General features: G+C 39.3%; 1 protein-coding gene across 5 annotated transcripts in view; it reads right to left on the bottom strand.

Moving 5' to 3' along the window:
• The window catches only part of APBA2 (amyloid beta precursor protein binding family A member 2), a 106313-nt gene that overhangs the window by 23468 nt on the left and 65678 nt on the right, over positions 1–17167 (bottom strand). For 4 of the 5 annotated variants that reach the window (XR_008748937.1, XM_055814925.1, XM_055814953.1 and 1 more), the window contains 4 exons: positions 10204–10284; positions 8864–8900; positions 2618–2763; positions 1273–1308 (listed from right to left, as the gene is read on the bottom strand). Coding sequence is in view for 4 of the 5 variants with exons in the window: in XM_055814925.1 (XP_055670900.1) it covers positions 1273–1308; positions 2618–2763; positions 8864–8900; positions 10204–10284 (300 nt within the window). In the remaining variant the exon portion in view is untranslated. The remainder of the gene's footprint in view (positions 1–1272; positions 1309–2617; positions 2764–8863; positions 8901–10203; positions 10285–17167) is intronic. The other variant, XM_055814946.1, reaches the window with a different exon arrangement.

The following is a 17167-nucleotide window of genomic DNA, read 5'->3' as shown; positions in this document are numbered from 1 at the left end:
TTTCTTCTCCACTGTCCCATCGATGCACCGGACTGGAGAAAGTAGGAGAACTGAGAAAGTGACTTACTCCCCATTAGCTGCTTAGCCCTTGCCATCATCAGTGAGCTCACCAAAAAATAGTGCAAGCTGGTGCTCAGGGCTGCGGTGGGGTTTAGGGTTTTTTTTTAGATTTCTGAAAAAAAAGGAACTGAGCACTGAGCTAGTATTTCACAGCACAGAAAGCCATCAGATGACTTTTAGACCTCAGCTTCTGAGCACTGCTCACTAGAGAAACAGTTCCGCATCGCATTAGAAACCGCGGTCCCAAAGCAAGCCGGATTACAGCACAATGCCACACGGTTCCCCAAGGGTGACTGCTGGCTCTGCCCCCGTGAGAAAAACAGGACAGCGAGTGGCAAAGCAGCTGCTGCCTCTCACGGACACATCATCCAAGAGCCGGACCAATACTCTGAGTTCCAGCAGGAACCTATTTATTCCTCCAGGCTCCTTGTCCACGGTGCTCTACGGCAAATGGGTATTTAGCAGCACCCACAGCCTGTATCACCCTCTGCTAAAGGCAGGCATCAGTCTCCAGGTCAGAGACAGGCTCTTTGATGAAACAGTGCAAAGAAGAATGATGTATTTGCTGCTCTTTTCTGTACTTACAAAGGCTTAGCTGTGCCTACAATTCATTCAGATTGATTTTATTTGGATTAAGTCCCATCCAGCAAAACACAAAGCAAGCACATCCTCTGGCAGAGATTACTTGCATTGCTTTCATCCAAGACCATCACAAAGAGCAAGATTAATTTTAGTGATATTTGTCAACTGTATGTAGTTAACTGAAGTACACTTTTTAACCAAATGAAATGTCTCCGGTATGAATTGTTCCAGCTACTACCTGGTAAATCTATTTATTTTTAAGTATTGATAATAATTTAATAAAATATACAGTAAGTCGCTGGCACAGGAAATACCTCTTACTGCTTCGGTTAGCAAAATAAAAATAATCATTACATTAAAAAAAAATTTCCCAGATAACATTGGCTATGTATCTGGACGAAACAAATCACAGGTATTCAACCGAAGAAGAGCAGCAGACAGCCACTCCAGCATATGAACAATGAAGAAAATGAGTTCATTTTATTCCATCCACTGTTCTACTACTTCACAAAGAAGAAACCAAAATGACACTTTATGAGGACCCATAATGAAAGACACAATACTCCATGGAGAACAAGTACAACAAAAATGTAAGGAAACATTAGCAGTCAAGAAAAACAGTTTACACACCGCTTTTTTCTTGATTTTAGCCGCCTTTTGCATCCTCTGAGGAGTAGCATAAAAAAAGAATGCAGACAGATGTACACAGAAAGAAAGAGAAAAGACAGTGTGGGAAGTCAGGGAAACCTTTTGACTATGAATCCAGACTGTTAAAAATTAAAGTCTGGGGGCAGTGGGAGAAGGATGTGCAAGAGAGAAACATTTGTTTGTATCTTATGCAAATCTCAAGCATAATTGGATTTAATGGCATTATGCATGTTGTCAATAGGTTACAAAAAAATCGGTACCAGAGTGTTGTCTGTTAACAGCTGCTCATAACATTTATCCTGCCAAATATAGAGCAGTCTAAAATGACAGTACATGTGCTATTTTAAACTCAAGCTTTTCTGTCCATATTAATCATGCCTACAGGTAATTGTTGAATAAAATGTAACTCAAGCTCTATTCTGTGACTATCTCAAGTAGTCAAGTATCCCTGATAGATTAGGATTGTTATTAATACATTAAACAGTTTTCAGGGAGTTAACTGCAATCAACAATTACTTACTGCTTGAGACATCACAATATGCTAAGTAGAAATTCAAAGGTTTGGAAAATTTAAAGAACTGGACTTTTCTTTGCCTTCCGTCTGTTTCTAAATGCCAAATCAATCATGACAGCCTCTTGCTAAGTAAATGATTTTCCCAAACTGGTTTCCTTCAAAACCAGGCTATTTTTACCAATTAAATACTTTATTGACTAAGCACATGATTCTCCTCTTAGCATTTAAATCTACCTCTTTCTAACCATGTGTTTATTCAGATGAGGCATTTACAGCATATCCACAAACAATTATATAAAAAGCCCCTCCTACTTAGATTATTAACCAAAACCATTTTTACACAGCTGTATGAAGCAGTCTATGCTACATTATTTACCCAGAAACTGTTCACTGTAAGTAACACCAAATCCAAACACAATAGTAATGAATCTTCTCGTCCTAAAAAATTGATAATTCAATCTATTGAGAGTAATTTTCACAATGAATGACATAAGAGGAAAACCAGAGCCAAACAAATATCCTGTGCTTTGCCACTGGAATATTTCCTAATTGCAGTCTGCAATTTGTCTTTAATTCTTGAATTCTTCATACAGCTTCCAAATATTTTAAATGGACTCCGGAATAATTTATATTTTGTTCTTCAGGGATTCTGTAGTGTCTTCATAATAAGCACTGGAAACTAACGGTATTTGCCGTACTAGATCTATACTCACATGAGCGTACTGCAGAGTAAGTCTGAAGCTGCAGACCCCCGTACTGTTTAGAGATCAACTGTCAAAAGATCAGCCGGTATTTACACACCATAACCCCTACCTTGACACGGCTCACCGCCTCCTGGGCCTGCATCATGCGGATGTTTTTGGAAGGGTTGCGCTCGGAGAGCAGCTGCGTGGAGCCCAGGTAGTTGGCTGCAAAGATGATTCCATCGATGAGGTCTTCAGGTTCACAAGGTCCTGGAACTGACAGGAGACATTTCCAGTTACCGCCTTCCACAAGAGGGTAGAGGGACGAGAAGCTGAATGAAGGATATCGAGGCTTGAACAATGGTTTTAATACCTTTGCTAATATGAAAGAAGTGAAGAAATACAGGGCAAAAAAAATCATGGTTTTCCCTACAATTATTTCCCCCCAAAAAACATATTAACTGATCATACAGTATTTAAAAACATTGCATAATGGTTTGACCGTGGAATTCTAGAGGAAAATCATTGGAAATTTTTTTCCTGTGCTGCACTGATAAAAACCTGGAATTACTTGCAAGTTTCAGAAATGCTGATATTCCCTTATCATAACTTTTACTGGGTTTATATACTGTTACAGTGCACGAGCTGAACTTCTGCTTGAACACAGATTTGAGCTTCCACATTTTTTTGAGATTTTTGTAGAAGGACAGAGTCCTTCTCTCTGGCATTCTCTCTGGCAAACAGCTGATGAACAACGGGCACAACACTGTACTCTGCTTCGGCAGAGGCCCACCATGACACTTAACAGCTCAGGAAGTTTGGGCAAGAAGGAAAGTAGGCACCTCGATGCTGTTTAGTCAAGTGTAAGTCCTGAATTCAGAGACTGATAGCAAAATACAGTTCCCAGGCTGGTACAGATTGTATAAACCAAGAGCTGGAGAAACGTGCTTCAGCACAGGGCTCAGTAAAAATGTTCACAGTACCTAATAAATGGCATCTGCACAACATGGCACACAGCCTTTTCCCCTGGAAGCAGGGAAGCCACAGAAGGCAATTACGGAAGAGGAGCACATGGGAAGAGTATGAAAAATGTAATGTTAAAAGAGAGAGGAAAATAGTGGAACTGAAAAACTTCTTGATATTCTTTACATCTCTGCCTCCATTCAACAGAATGCCTTTGCATACACTTAGTATTCATTACACAGTGACTTTGGTGAGACTTTATTAACATTATTGTTAACATTAACTTGTATATTGCAAGTTGTTTTCTTCCTAAGGATGAAAAAGGGGGAGGGGGGAAGAAGAAAAATAAAGGAAAGTACTGGGGCCACGCTCATCATCCTCTTTATTCAGCTGTTAAGCTTTATATCTAGCTTGATTAGATCAACAGTAAAGAACAGTCATTCCAGGGTTTGGCTGAAAATCTCTTGACAGTGAATATTTTCTGATTCTCCACAGTTTTACAAAAGACATTTGCTTTGAGCGGTATCAACTTGCCAAGCTGCTAACACATTTTTTGAAGTACATCAGTCTCATGTGTGAGGAGAAAAATGACACTGGTGGGAGACGCTAATTAAAAAAAAGGGTTTATCATGCAGTGCATTAGTTCAACTTATTTACAATCAATTGAATGTGAAAGATTAATATGTGGAGAAGGAAGAACATACAGCAAGCTATGCTGATGAAACTTACTGAAATAGTGATTTGCACATATATCTTTTAGTGAGCATTACTATCTCCCATTTACCTGTTCTAATTTAGAAAAAGTCTTCCAACAGAAGATAAATTAAAAGAAGTGACTTTCTTCTTCAAGCAATATTGCTGACACCTACACCTCTGTGGAGACCTCATGTTTGCCTGCTGGAGATGTCAACCTCCAGCAAAAAACCAGCAGTCTTCGTAACTCAGTAATCAAACCATATAAACTTACACATATATTTATACCAGTCCTGCACTCTTCAGAGACCTGATATTAACAATGCTCACGCAAAATGCAGCTATTTGTTTTGCTAGCTAACACTAGTTTCAAGCTTCAAAAGGATAATTATATACCACAGGAGGACACATTTTGCTTTAGATCACATCTATACAAATCCAGTAATGGTTTGGATCTTCACTATAACTCAGAATAGAATTCTGTGGAATTTAACATTCTCAAAGTATTGGGAAAGAATAAAAACATTTCATTACAATCTCCATGACAGCATGAAAACCCTCAAGGAAATCCTTGGGAAGCTATTGATTTAAAAAATCACTGGAACTTTTCATGAAGGCCAAGTCTTTCAATACCTCAAAAAATGATCCTTGTTCCTGCAGCACTAACTCACTGAATGAAATCAAAGAAAATGAAAATTCCACAAGAACTCCATTTACTGTATCTCTGCTCCTCTTTGCTTACATCTTTGCACCATTACATTTTTCAGCAGATGGATGATGTATTGTATATGATGCCTCTTCTGATAATGTTATTTGTATGTCTTTTCAGGCCTAAACCTTAAGTCTCATACATTTGTACTTCTTTCAGCATGCAACAAAATATTAATGTTGCATGATATTGACATCTTGTTTCCAGGGTAGCAAAGAAGGAAATTAATTAAAGATGTGAATTTAATGTTAAGTTAGCAAAACTTCATTAGATACCTGCAGCAAGACGCTCATGCAAAATTAAAGTGGCTTGAATTTTGTTTTCTTTCATTCACTTCAGGCTAAATTGAATAAAGGTTGCTTTAACTCTGGAATATGCTTACCCACATAATGTTTAAATCAGTTTAACTAACCTCCTTTAGTAGGTAATTTGGGTGTGTGTGGATGTGTGTGTAAATATTTTGTGTGTCTGAAGACAAATAAAACTGCAATTCTTGGTACAAGTTCTAATACAGTCATTACTACTACTAGCAAAAAAAAAAATAAATCTAAGAGCCTGCAGGATTTGTCAACAAGAAAAGTTGTGCTAGTTATTTAAAACATATCAGTCCCTTAATCAACTTCCTTTCTATCTTAGAAGCTCTGGCTGAACCCAGGAAAGTTTGTTTTCTCTTCAACTATTTTCAAGAATGTCAAATTTGGCCCACTTCTGGTTATATCAGTGCTTTGTACATCTCTGTGCAAGACATTTTTGTCTTGATTTCCAAGGCACGGGTAGGCTATGTAAAAGGCACTTTCCTTTCAAAGACACATTTACAGATCTGTTTTTACATATAAGCTGCTGGCATGTCCATATCTTAGGGGTCTGTGAAATTAACAAGTCTTACAAAGGAAACAACAAATTCTTCTTATGACTTGGCTGTTCAGTAGCAACAATGGCGTTTTTAACTAATTTGTCTGAAAAACTTCTTGAACAAGGAAATAACCTAGGGGTTTAAGCAATTCTAGAACCCTGGTTTTATTTATTTGGATTCTTCAAATATTGGGGTTTTTTAGTTGGATATGGTTTCATCATCTCTTCAGAGCATTAGAAAGTTACTTATTGCAGATTCATTATACTAGCAACAAATTCTGCATCATCATGTATAAAAACAACAGCACGTATAAAACGCTTAGAGCAATAACTAATACAGAAACACCACTGTCACCTCTGCCCGCCCCCCCCCCCCCCCAAAAAAAAAAAAAAAAGCATGTTGGGCAGAAAACATTTCCAACATACATCTCCCATCAGGAAGGCAATGTAAGCAATTATCAGGTAAAATAGAACATCTGTTGGAAGGATGGAATGGTATTGAGAATTGTCAGGGTCAAATTGGGTTACCTGAGTGTTTTCTTCCCTTATCTCTGACTGCTTTAAATAATACAGAAATGCAGACTTGGCTGAGGTCCCAGCTCATCAGAGCACTTAAGCATGCCCTTGACTGTAAGCATGGGTAAAGCTTACTGATGAGGAAGGGAAGAAGAAAGAAATAGATTTGAAACTCCAAGATTAGTTCAATGTGAACAGAGATTGGAATTTTATGTTGATTATTGGTGCTTAAACATTATATAACTATTTCTGAAAAATCTAACTGTACATTTCTGCACTACCTTGCCAACTCGACAGATTACTTGGGTTTCTGCCGATCTATTAATGCAACAAGTATAAACATATTTCTACACTAAGTAGACTAGGTCTAACCCTTTTTAAATTAACTTACCTTTTGCATTCATAAAATAATAAGAACAGTCATTCAATAATTCAGTATAAGTGAATTTAATAACCTGTTAGGAACACATTTTTATATTTATCTAAAATCATGTGTAAACCGAGGATTTAGGTGGGAAACCAAGAAAGAAGCACTTGCAGCTTCCTGCTCAGAACCACCACACTCCACCAGCCACTGAGACCTGAGGGGTGCGTGGCACCGCAGCAGATTCTGCATACGGAGGAATGGACACAGGACACACGTCACCTTGCAGAACGGCTATCTAGAAGTTCCGTATGTTGGCTGCTTTCTTTACTTCAGTATGGTTGTTACTGCTCAAGGGAATGAGATTTGTGGTGATAGGACAAATCGAGAGAACAAAAAGCCAGAACCCCTGAACATGGAACTGATGACCACTACAAGCATGTAGTGGTACCTACTACTGAAACAGTTCTAATACCAAAAGGACACACTTCCAATATTTTTTGTGCCTGTTAACCAATTCGGTTTTGTGTCCACATTGCACATGAAAAATATTATGTATTAACAGAGATACAGATATAGCTATAAGGAGTCATGCTGAAAATTAATTGCCTGAACAGTTGAATAGAACCATAATGTGGTTGTGGTATTGCTGTCAAGGCTCAGGGAAGAGCAGAGAGCGTTAGCTGGCAGAATCTTTCCTGGTGTGCAGCAGGGTCCTGTTCCTTTTGGGACTCTACACACAAATTAATAATAAAACCTGTGTTTTTCTTTTATTTCAGAGAGCAGTCACGTTAGCTATCATAAGCTCTTAGTGACCTACATATTTGTTTGTATTAGGCAATGCCACATAATACCTGCAACAGGAAAAGCCTAATAGATAGCTTAACCTCACCTACTGTGTGACTATAGAAAAAAATCAGAGAAAGCAAAATGATTGAACTAAACAAAAAGAAGTATTATGCTATCTAAAGGGTATACTGATCTCTTTCCAACAGAATAGTGAGCTGATTGGTAAGGAAAGAAAAAGACATAACCTTTTTATCCCAATAAAATTAAAAGTGTGCAGTTGTACCTGCAAGTGCTGTGAGGGTGTTTTTTCTAGTGTTTTAAAGCTCTGATCATGCTGGCCTCCCTTCACGCTTGTCTGTTATACAATCAGTAGATGCTTATTACAAAGAATCAGCTTGCTTTCTTGTCTCTGCCACTTTTGGGGAATGCATTTAATTTACTTCTGTTTAGGGCCTGTTTGCCGGTGCATGCTAAGTGTTACACGTAATTTCCTTCATTTGTCAATCTGTGTAAACGGGGCAATCTTTTGCTAGAGCAAATTTGCTCTAGCTCTTCAAGGGAATGACTAAAACCAGAAGTTGCTAGTCAAGCTAATGAGATCAGGGAATAGAAGAAAAATGTGCCAGACATTCTACTATTATTCTAAATCTTAGTAGTTTTTCCTCAGTTGAGAATGGCATTAGAAATCAAGTTTTTAACATTTATTTATGGCTTCTGTTGGGGGGAAAAGTGTGTTCGTGGCAGATATAAGGGGTCAGATCCTTAGAAGTTTCCTACTGCCTTTGCTCACTTCACAGAGCGGACGTTGCCTTTGCAGGAAGAGCTGTATGCATTTTCCCCTGTTCAGCTCTCTCAGCTGTCTGTGAATCAGAGAATGATAATGGTTTTCAGTATAATCCCATTTTATCTCTGTCTACCTTCTTGTGTTAATAAATTGACTTATTTTTCTCCAAACAGAAAATGCGTAATAGCAGTGCAAAGGAGACTGAAGGAACACATGAAAGCATGGCTCTCCTAAAGAGAGGATTGGATTACCAATTCTTTGTCCGATCAGGAGAACCTTTCCGTTTGTGCCGACAACTGAGATTCCCAGAGTGCAATAATGGGCATCATATCAAAGTGATACTGGGGCTGCTCTGAACAGTTGAACGACTCCTTCCTCTGCACAAGGCCACGAAGAACAGCATGCTTTTACATGTTCATATATCTCCACCATGCTGAGGCCCCTCTTACCACCTTTTTTACCCCCTTCCAGATTTGTAGCTGTCTCCATCTTCACTTTAACCCTTCTGCGAGCTCTACCTGCCTCTCCTTTTTATTACCACCAGTCTCCCATTGCCACAGGCGGGGATGAAAATGTTGAATACCTCAAAACTTTTCAGCTGTATTCTCTTCGGTTTGACTGGTTTTTAGAACTGTGATATTTAAAACACATTAAAGCATTTGCTTCCATTTTATCCTACTTTAACTATGGATGATGTGAAACTTACCATCAACAAAACTTGGAAAGGAAGACACTTTCTTTGTCTGTGAAGAAATAAAAATGGTATAGCTGTAACAAAATCATTTTCACAAACTGAAGTGAATTCATATTCATTAACTATCATTTTTAAAAAAATAAAACTTCTCTGTATAACTTCTGCATAGCCACTATTTAGCACACAGTAATTAACCCCCAATCTAACTGTTACATAGTCCTGTTTACCTGGAATCTCAAAGCTTATTAAGCAGATCCCACCACACAGAAAAATAAGGGAGGGTAGGGGAAAAAAACATGAAAATTACCTAGAAGTCAGCTGTCAAATAAGCAATACAAACCAGCAATTCCCAGCTCCAAAACTCTGTCCACTAGATCACATTGCCTATTAATGATAGCCCAAATTTCCAATTAAGAACATCTAACTATTTAACAAAGCAAGATTCTGGGTCAATGAATAAAAAGAACTGTCCCTGATTACACCGCACGTAGCATTACAGTTAATCTCAGCAGGGGTGCTCTTTAAGCTAGAGGTCTCTACTCCCAGTATTTAACAGATACAGCCCTTCCATTTGCTTGGCTTTTGCCAGCCCCCTCAGGTATTCCTGTTTCCAGGAAAGGGGCCGATTTCTTCAGTGTGGGAGAAGGCTTTAGAAACGTGCCTCTTCATTAATAGAACAGACTGCAGGCTAAATATGTTGTATGGCTCTGGGATAACAGCCTTCTGCTTTAAGCCTGAAGTTCATTTCCCTGCGCCTAGCCCCAAGCATAACCTCGGCCGCATTCCTGGATGTCGTCTTTGGTCCAGTCTTCAGTGACAAGAGCAGCTCTGCCTATTGCGGCATCCTTTTCACAGCTGACTGAGCCGGGACACATCTTACCACGGAGGCCACTCAAAAAGATGTGAATCATTTCAGCCCTCAGCACTGAATGATGTACTTGATCTTAGGAGTTATTTAAAGATAATTATTCCTGTGTGAACTAAGCAGTCCTTTTGTTTCAAGGGGGGGGGGGGGGGGGGGGGGGGGCAGAAATACATTTCTGTTTTATGCTAATTTTGCTCTCCAATAATCCAAAAAGAGAATTTCTGAAGTGTTCTCCCTATTCGGTATGTCATCATAAAATCTCAGGTTTGAGTACATGCCACGGACAGTTACATAAAATGAATGTGGCAGCAACAAAATCATGGGTATGGTCCAAAGACTTTTCGGAATATGCAGACCTGGTATTTATTGTCAGTTCAGGAAAAGAAACAGAGGGAGAAAGCTGACAACTGAGTGCCTGCTTTCCCTCACAGAAGCATGACCGCAGGAAGACAACCAGCAGAACATCCACACGGCCTACGGTACCCACCTCAGGTGTATTGTTATTGTCAACTGGTCCATTGAGGTCTGAACGCTGCTGCTTCCTTGGCTGCTCTAAACCATTGCACATCTATAAAAAAAAAAAGAGAAAGAATTTCAAACCCTTTTTCTTCTGAAAAGCTTCAAAAGTAAAGTTTTCAGTGGAAGGCCATGGTGCAAAGATAGAAAATTTTCACCAGATTACATTCATAACATTTTAATAAAAAAATCATAAAACATTAACATATTAAACTGTATTTAGCGTGTTCTCCATTACTTTACAACAGTCATTGGTCACAAAGCTGTTCTGTGTACTTATTTATATGTAGTTATATGTAGTTATTTATGTGTCAGCAATATTCATTACTGATACTGAAATATCATAACATTATATAATAGCTGGAATTTCCTATTGTAATCTGGCAAACATAAGATTCATATAAAAATTTTGAGCTGTTTAATTATAATAAAATATAAGACATTTCAGTTATCTTTAACTGGTAGTTACACTACTGATTTATATTTAAACTATTCTATCTCAGTGCACATTTTTCATATGAAATTAAGAAGTTGGCATGTTCAAACTGTTCAGAAACCAAAGTCAGATTTTTTAAATGTGATTATTCTCGGTACCAGACAAAATCAAAACAGTCGTAATGGCAACCTCTGATCTGAAACCCAGAATCCTAGCAGTGATCCTGCGTTCACGGGAGATACCTCATGGCATCTCCCTCCTTTTGGGACATGCAAATCTACGGGATGCTGGCAGCACAGCTTCAGGCTTCTGAAGAAACGTCAAAGAGAAAACACAAAACTTTACACAAGGAAAATGCCAAGTCCTTTAAACTATGGAACACTCTTTTAAGTTCAAGTATTCTCAGGGGCAGAATTTCTTCCCCATACCTGACACAGGTCACAAAATACCAGCACCCAGCAGAGGGAGTGCCCATGTCCCATACATACCAGGAAAGTGAAGTTTTCATTGCTCAAAGTTTCAGTGTTAGAAATCTGGAAAACCAAGGTGATTTCTGGAACAAATTTTTATGGTTTAGGATATTTCGATTTCCTTTTTTTTTTTTTTTTTCCCCTCCAGTTTCCCTATTACGTATAAAAAAGGCTGCCTAAATGCCACTGTCATTCTAAGGCTTCACAAATAAGAACTTGTATCAACAACTGTGCACATGGGTCACACCGAGCCAGTATTATTGCAAAGGGTCAGCCTGAATCTTACATGTGAACGTAACTCTTTGTCTTCTGACTTCCACACGCGATACATAGCTGTAATCAAAGAAAGTCTGCATGATTAGCTCTAGACAAATTATTCCCTATACATAATATTTAGTCAGCTGAATGAAATGTGCTCATGAAGCAGGCACGTCAGCGCTGTTAGCGTAGTAATGCTAATTCTCAGGTAAGACAACATACACAAAGCAAAACGTCACACAAGTAGTAAGTAGGATTTTAGGAAAGGAAAAAGACTATTTGAGATACACACAGAGCACCAAGTCTTGGGAACCCGCTGAGTAGTGCCCTCTCTACACGGCTGTAGTAGCTATGCAGGACACCATGTTCCTGCTTAGAAATTCTATTCTGCTTGAGACAAGACAAATCTAATTATATTGCATGGCTAAACTAATAGGGAGCAATATGTGTTGATGTGCAGTGAAATATATTACGAGGTAAAAATATATCTAGAGGGCTTTAATAAAACAAGCATAATAATAATACATTATTCTCTAAAATATTACGATTACATCAAGTATGCTTTAAGCAGGGAAAATGACATGGCCACGATGAAGATACATTAAACTGTAAACAATGACAGCAAACATAGCAACTCCAGTATGTACAACAGAATGTTAATACTTCTAAAGCTCTGTCAGTTCTGATTGCCACACACTTGACCGAACTGAAAATGCACGTGTATATAAATAAGGAATTGGCTGACTGGTTTAGTAAGCATCCCTAGGTGCCTTAAACATTATTGAAACACGTCTTGGTCTAAAATCTTACGTGTCAATGGACTTACTCAGCCCTGGGGATCATAATACCAATCATGCTCTTTGGTAATAGCTGCATATATAATCCCATATAGTCTTAATATAATATATGACTAAACATTTGGATTGCATTTCATTTTTGATTTACACATAGCTGTAATTTACTGAAGTTCCTATTTTCAGGATTTTAGGAATATAAACAAGCCTTGCTTGTTTATTGTTTCCTAGTCACATATGTGGTCTATATATTGTTATTGTGTATTGGCTAGTTCCAGAGAGAAATCTGTATGAACATGTGACAAGTTGGGATCAATCACATCACCTCTACAAGGAACATAATAAATGTGTTTTACTTAATATTTGGTGTCTGGATATGAAAGCCAACTTTATTTTCTTCTCCAGTGTTTCACCTACGTATTTAGGGACCCCCAGTTTAATTACGCAGAATCTCAGGTACAAAGAATTCTTCCTTTTCTTTTATACACAACCGTGCACACAGTATATTCCACCTCTGGCTGATCTATTAACGTGCTGGTTTTTACAAATGTTGTGATGGGGAGGGGAGGGTGTCGCTGTGAGCACTTCCTCCAAACAAAGCTGAGTGTAGTATCACGCCCTTGAGATCCTCTCAGCTTTGGAGTGTAGCACACCCTGCCCCTTCGGCAGCAGCGCGTGTGAGGGGAGCTGCGCCGGTCGGAGACCTTCTGTGCCAAACAATTGCCTGCAGGTAGATGGGCTGATACAACGAACAGATTTACAACATAAGGGTTGAGATCTTTGTGCTAAATAAATGGCTGGTAACATGGTATCCCAGAGGGAAAGGGCAGAAAGAAGAGGGAGAAAAGTTTCCCTTTCTTTCGATACAACTTACAGTGTCAAAGGAAAAACTAGGTAGCGCAGGCATGGCTGCACCTGCCATACCCAGTCACAGCCCATGTAGTCGTGTGTGCACGGAAGGAGATGCTTCTAGACCAAGGATGAAGGGACTGTTTTGGAGCATCTTCATGGAATCATTTTTAGAAAACAAATTCTAGTATTCAGCGTGGGCTGAAAGTTCGTTTGTGCTCCCAGGGGGTGATCTGACCAATGTCAAATTATCAGACTTGATACTTGCTTTCTTCAGAGTTTCCAATTTATATTGTAGTTTTAAGTGTTATGATAGCTAGAAAAAAATCCCATTTGAGGGAAACACTAGGTATATATACTTTACGTCCTGACTTGAAGTTTAGAATAGGACCTAAAGCTAAACCAGAAATCTGGAATTGACTGCTCCTAACGCAGAGACATAGCCATATTAAAACCCTCTCATGCTAGGACAAAATTCATACAAGAGGATAGATTCTGCAAAAGATATATATAAAAATATTAAAGGTGTAGTGTTATTAATACTTTTGCCTCTGAGCAAGTCCTAAGGCAGCGTCCAGCATCATGTGAAGAAACATGAGGCAGCAGAAAATGCCATCCTTAGGCTGACAGGAAAATCAGATTCTGCTTAATTTGAGGTCACTGGAGAAATAAGCCTGTAGCTCTACCCATACCCTGTCCTGATGGCTAATTGCCAGGCCTGGGGCCACCTGGACCCCCCTCCTCCCACCAGCCTTGCAGGACCCCTCCCAGCCAAGCAGAGCACCTTTATAACCACCTCTCCCTGCAGTACGCAGCCTTTCTGAGCTGGAGGTGAGGGCTGGTAGTGATTGAGTTTTGCCAGTTCTTAACACTACTGGTTGTTTACTCTGGTGCAAGATGTTCAGGTTTTCAGTCAAAAGCTCATCTCAGCAATATGGTCCTCCTTGAAGCTGCTGCCTGTGATCCAGAATGCTGCTGTGGTGCTCGGTGCCGAAGAAGCACTTTCCTGCTGGAGAATGTTCTGCTGGAAACCACAGGTTTGTCCCTTTCTTTATTTACTCAGAGGACTAATTTGTCTGAGGGTGGAATGAACGATTAGTTTTTCTCAAAATTGTTAAACCTTTTGTTAAAGAGCTGGTAGGCAAGCACTGAGTGCAGTTCAAAGTGTGTGGTTAAGGCTTTATCACTCTGCTTAAGCATTTGAATAATAAGGCTTATGATCCATACCTGCTGACTTATTTACTGTTCAAAAATTATCAAATAACGTGTTTAGAAACCAATGTACTGGCTTAAGCATTTTGAAGGTCATCTTGAAGACTACTAATCTTCAAAAAGAGATGCTTTGTGGTAGGTTCCAATTGGAAAAGGTTCCTTGTGGTAGGTTCCAAGAAGAAAAAACTTTCTTGGAAAAGAGATGTTTTGTGGTTGGTTGACTAGGTTATTAAGTTACCTGTTGCACAAGTAAGTAAACAGATCTGACTGACTTGTCCAGGTTTGTTGTCTCTGTCTAGAACAAAGGTAAAGCAGAAGAGTATCATGTTTGTCGCTTAAAGACAAAACTTGTTTCTAGTTTCAACTTGTGTGATCTTTTGTTGGTTTCTGAAGATTGTTTATCATTGGGCCATGTGTCCTCCTGGTATTTAAACACTACTAAGTTTACAGAAATGCATCAAGGTGTATCTAAAAGATCTTTTTGAATCAAGAGATGGTAACCTTGTAACAAGTCTATTATGGTGGTATTATTCCTATTAAACTACAGGACTGAAATAATGTGTCTTCTTGTAGATGCTGGTGATGTGTAGTGGGAATGGCTTTATGTACCCTTACTGAACTGCTGCATTAGTTATCGTGGTATCGGCAATATGCTGTCAGCAGTAGGAGCAATCTGAACCAGTGGGATACACTTACAAAGATAATCTGAGTGAGCCTGTTCTTGACTAAATGAAGGATTTCTGATTTTGACCACAGAAAAAAACAAAGCAAGACTTCATGCTCTGTTCTCTGACAAAGATTCTGTTACTGAAGTGCTAATTTAGAGGTGGTGCTAGCACATGTTGCAAGAGGAAACTATTTGTAGGACTAGTTCAAAGCAAGCAAGTCAGTCAAGTTTGAGTATGGAACTGGTGTTATGAAAAGGAGTCAAATTAAGCTTAGAGATGTAAGCATTGTAGAAAAGAATTTCAATGCTACCCAATTTCAATAAACATTAAAACAATCACCAACTGATTTTTATCAACTTAAAGACCTAAGGTTGGTTTTCATCCTTGCATATACTTAAAACTGAGAACCAGCTACGGTAAGAGTTTCAGAGAAACAGCTGTGCGGACCACTGCGTTTTTATGTAGATGTAATTTGGCGTGCATGCTGCCTTCTGCTTTAAACTTCCCACAGAAGTTGTAATGCATCTTTAGGTAAAAGACATTGATTTTGCTGCCTCCTGATGTCAGGAGTTTATTGCCAAAAAGCTGTGACTCAGCCAATTAGCATAGAGAAACCGTTTTTGTTTGGGAATGGACTGCTTAGTGCTTTTCAGTAAGTACTTACACACTAGGTTTGGAAACTGTCATTCACTAATAGCTATTTAATATTTCTGCTCCGCCGCTGCCTAGAACACATGGGAGAGTAAGTTTTCAATACTCTTTATTTACACTCATTTGTGCTTTCCACAAATTCTATCAAATGCATCCCGTAACACTCAGACCAAATTCCAATACGACATTCCTAAGATACAGGTTTTTCTACAATGTCTATAGTCCTAGCAGCTTCAGAGTGTTCTAAGGGTGAGATCTTTTATGGGCAAAAGACTCCTGGATTTGGGCCCTTTTGCAGCAGGAGAGCACTGTGCCCATGCCAAGAGAAGGCAATAAAAGCCTCAACATATTTTTTGCCAATACTGAGCTCTACTAGTACAGGTAAACACTACACAGTAGCAGCACTGATGTGTGAAAAGCTATTGGAGAAACCAATGGAGACAAAAAAAACCCCAAAACTGTAATTTTTTTTCACATTTTTTTTAGTGATAACTGTTTATCAGAGTCTCCATGTTGAAAAAGTGTAAGCACGTGGCCTATATGGAAGTTGTGAAATGACACTGATGCTGCAGAATCTTGCAGGGTCCCTACCAGGAAGTTTGTATGAGTGTATTTGGTTAGGTTGCATGCCAGTGATAGGAAAGTGTAGAGGAATGAAGCTGGGTTAATTAATATTGATAACATACAGCTGCGGGCTGGCTTCAGGGGTGGTGGGTTGGCTGATGTAGACGAGGTGCAGCTGTGGCTGGCTCTGTTAAGAGGTTGGGCAGCCAAGGAAGAAGCAGAGAGAACATGTGCCCTGGGTGAGGCAAGATGAGGAGAAGGCAGCAGAGGGACTGGCATGAAGAGTATGTTGGTATGAGATGGTAAAAGACCTTGTTGCAGCCTGATAGTTTGGAGAGTGCTGTGACAGGAAAGCATGTCTGAGAAATGAGAAGCGATAAGATTCATGTCACAGGCAGCATCACTGAAAAGTAGACTTCCCTCTGAGGTCCTTATTAATGGTGATAATGGGAAACTCATTTCTTCCAAAGGGCACGGGTGAAGGTAAGGTGTTGGTGCTGTTGAAAGCCTTCTCTTTTATTCTTGTACATAGATGTGTTTGCATATTCTCTTCTACTCTATTCATACTCGGGAGCCTGCAGTCTGAAATCTAAGCAGATGAGACTTGAAGAGCAAAAGGCTGATCAGAGGGTCAGTGCTCTGGTGCTGGGTCCCACAGCCATCCTTAGTCCCCACCCATCAGAGGTAGCTCTCAGGCCATGCCTCTGCCAGTATTTCATACAAGTATGACTCTAGTCGGGACAAAGTGTAAATTCTGCCACACGGGAGGTTCCAGAGAGGAGTGATTATTTGAGTCCCATTAATGCAAAAGACACCTTCCATTGGTATTATTTCAGCTGCTGCCCAACGTTTTGCTAACTTTTCTTGAATGATTCTACCATTTTTTAATTATACTACCTGACTGTATAGAGTTAGTGTTTATTAGTAAAATAACAGGAAATGCCATCATTCTCTCCATGTCTTATGGATGCAACAGGGGAAACTAAAGTTCTGTCGGGGAGCAGCAGAATGGGCTTTGGGCTGCTCCATTCCA

The sequence above is a fragment of the Falco peregrinus genome, chromosome 1 (assembly GCF_023634155.1).
Source record: "Falco peregrinus isolate bFalPer1 chromosome 1, bFalPer1.pri, whole genome shotgun sequence".
Classification (NCBI taxonomy): Eukaryota; Metazoa; Chordata; class Aves; order Falconiformes; family Falconidae; genus Falco; species Falco peregrinus.
This window is presented reverse-complemented; position numbering and strand designations above follow the sequence as displayed.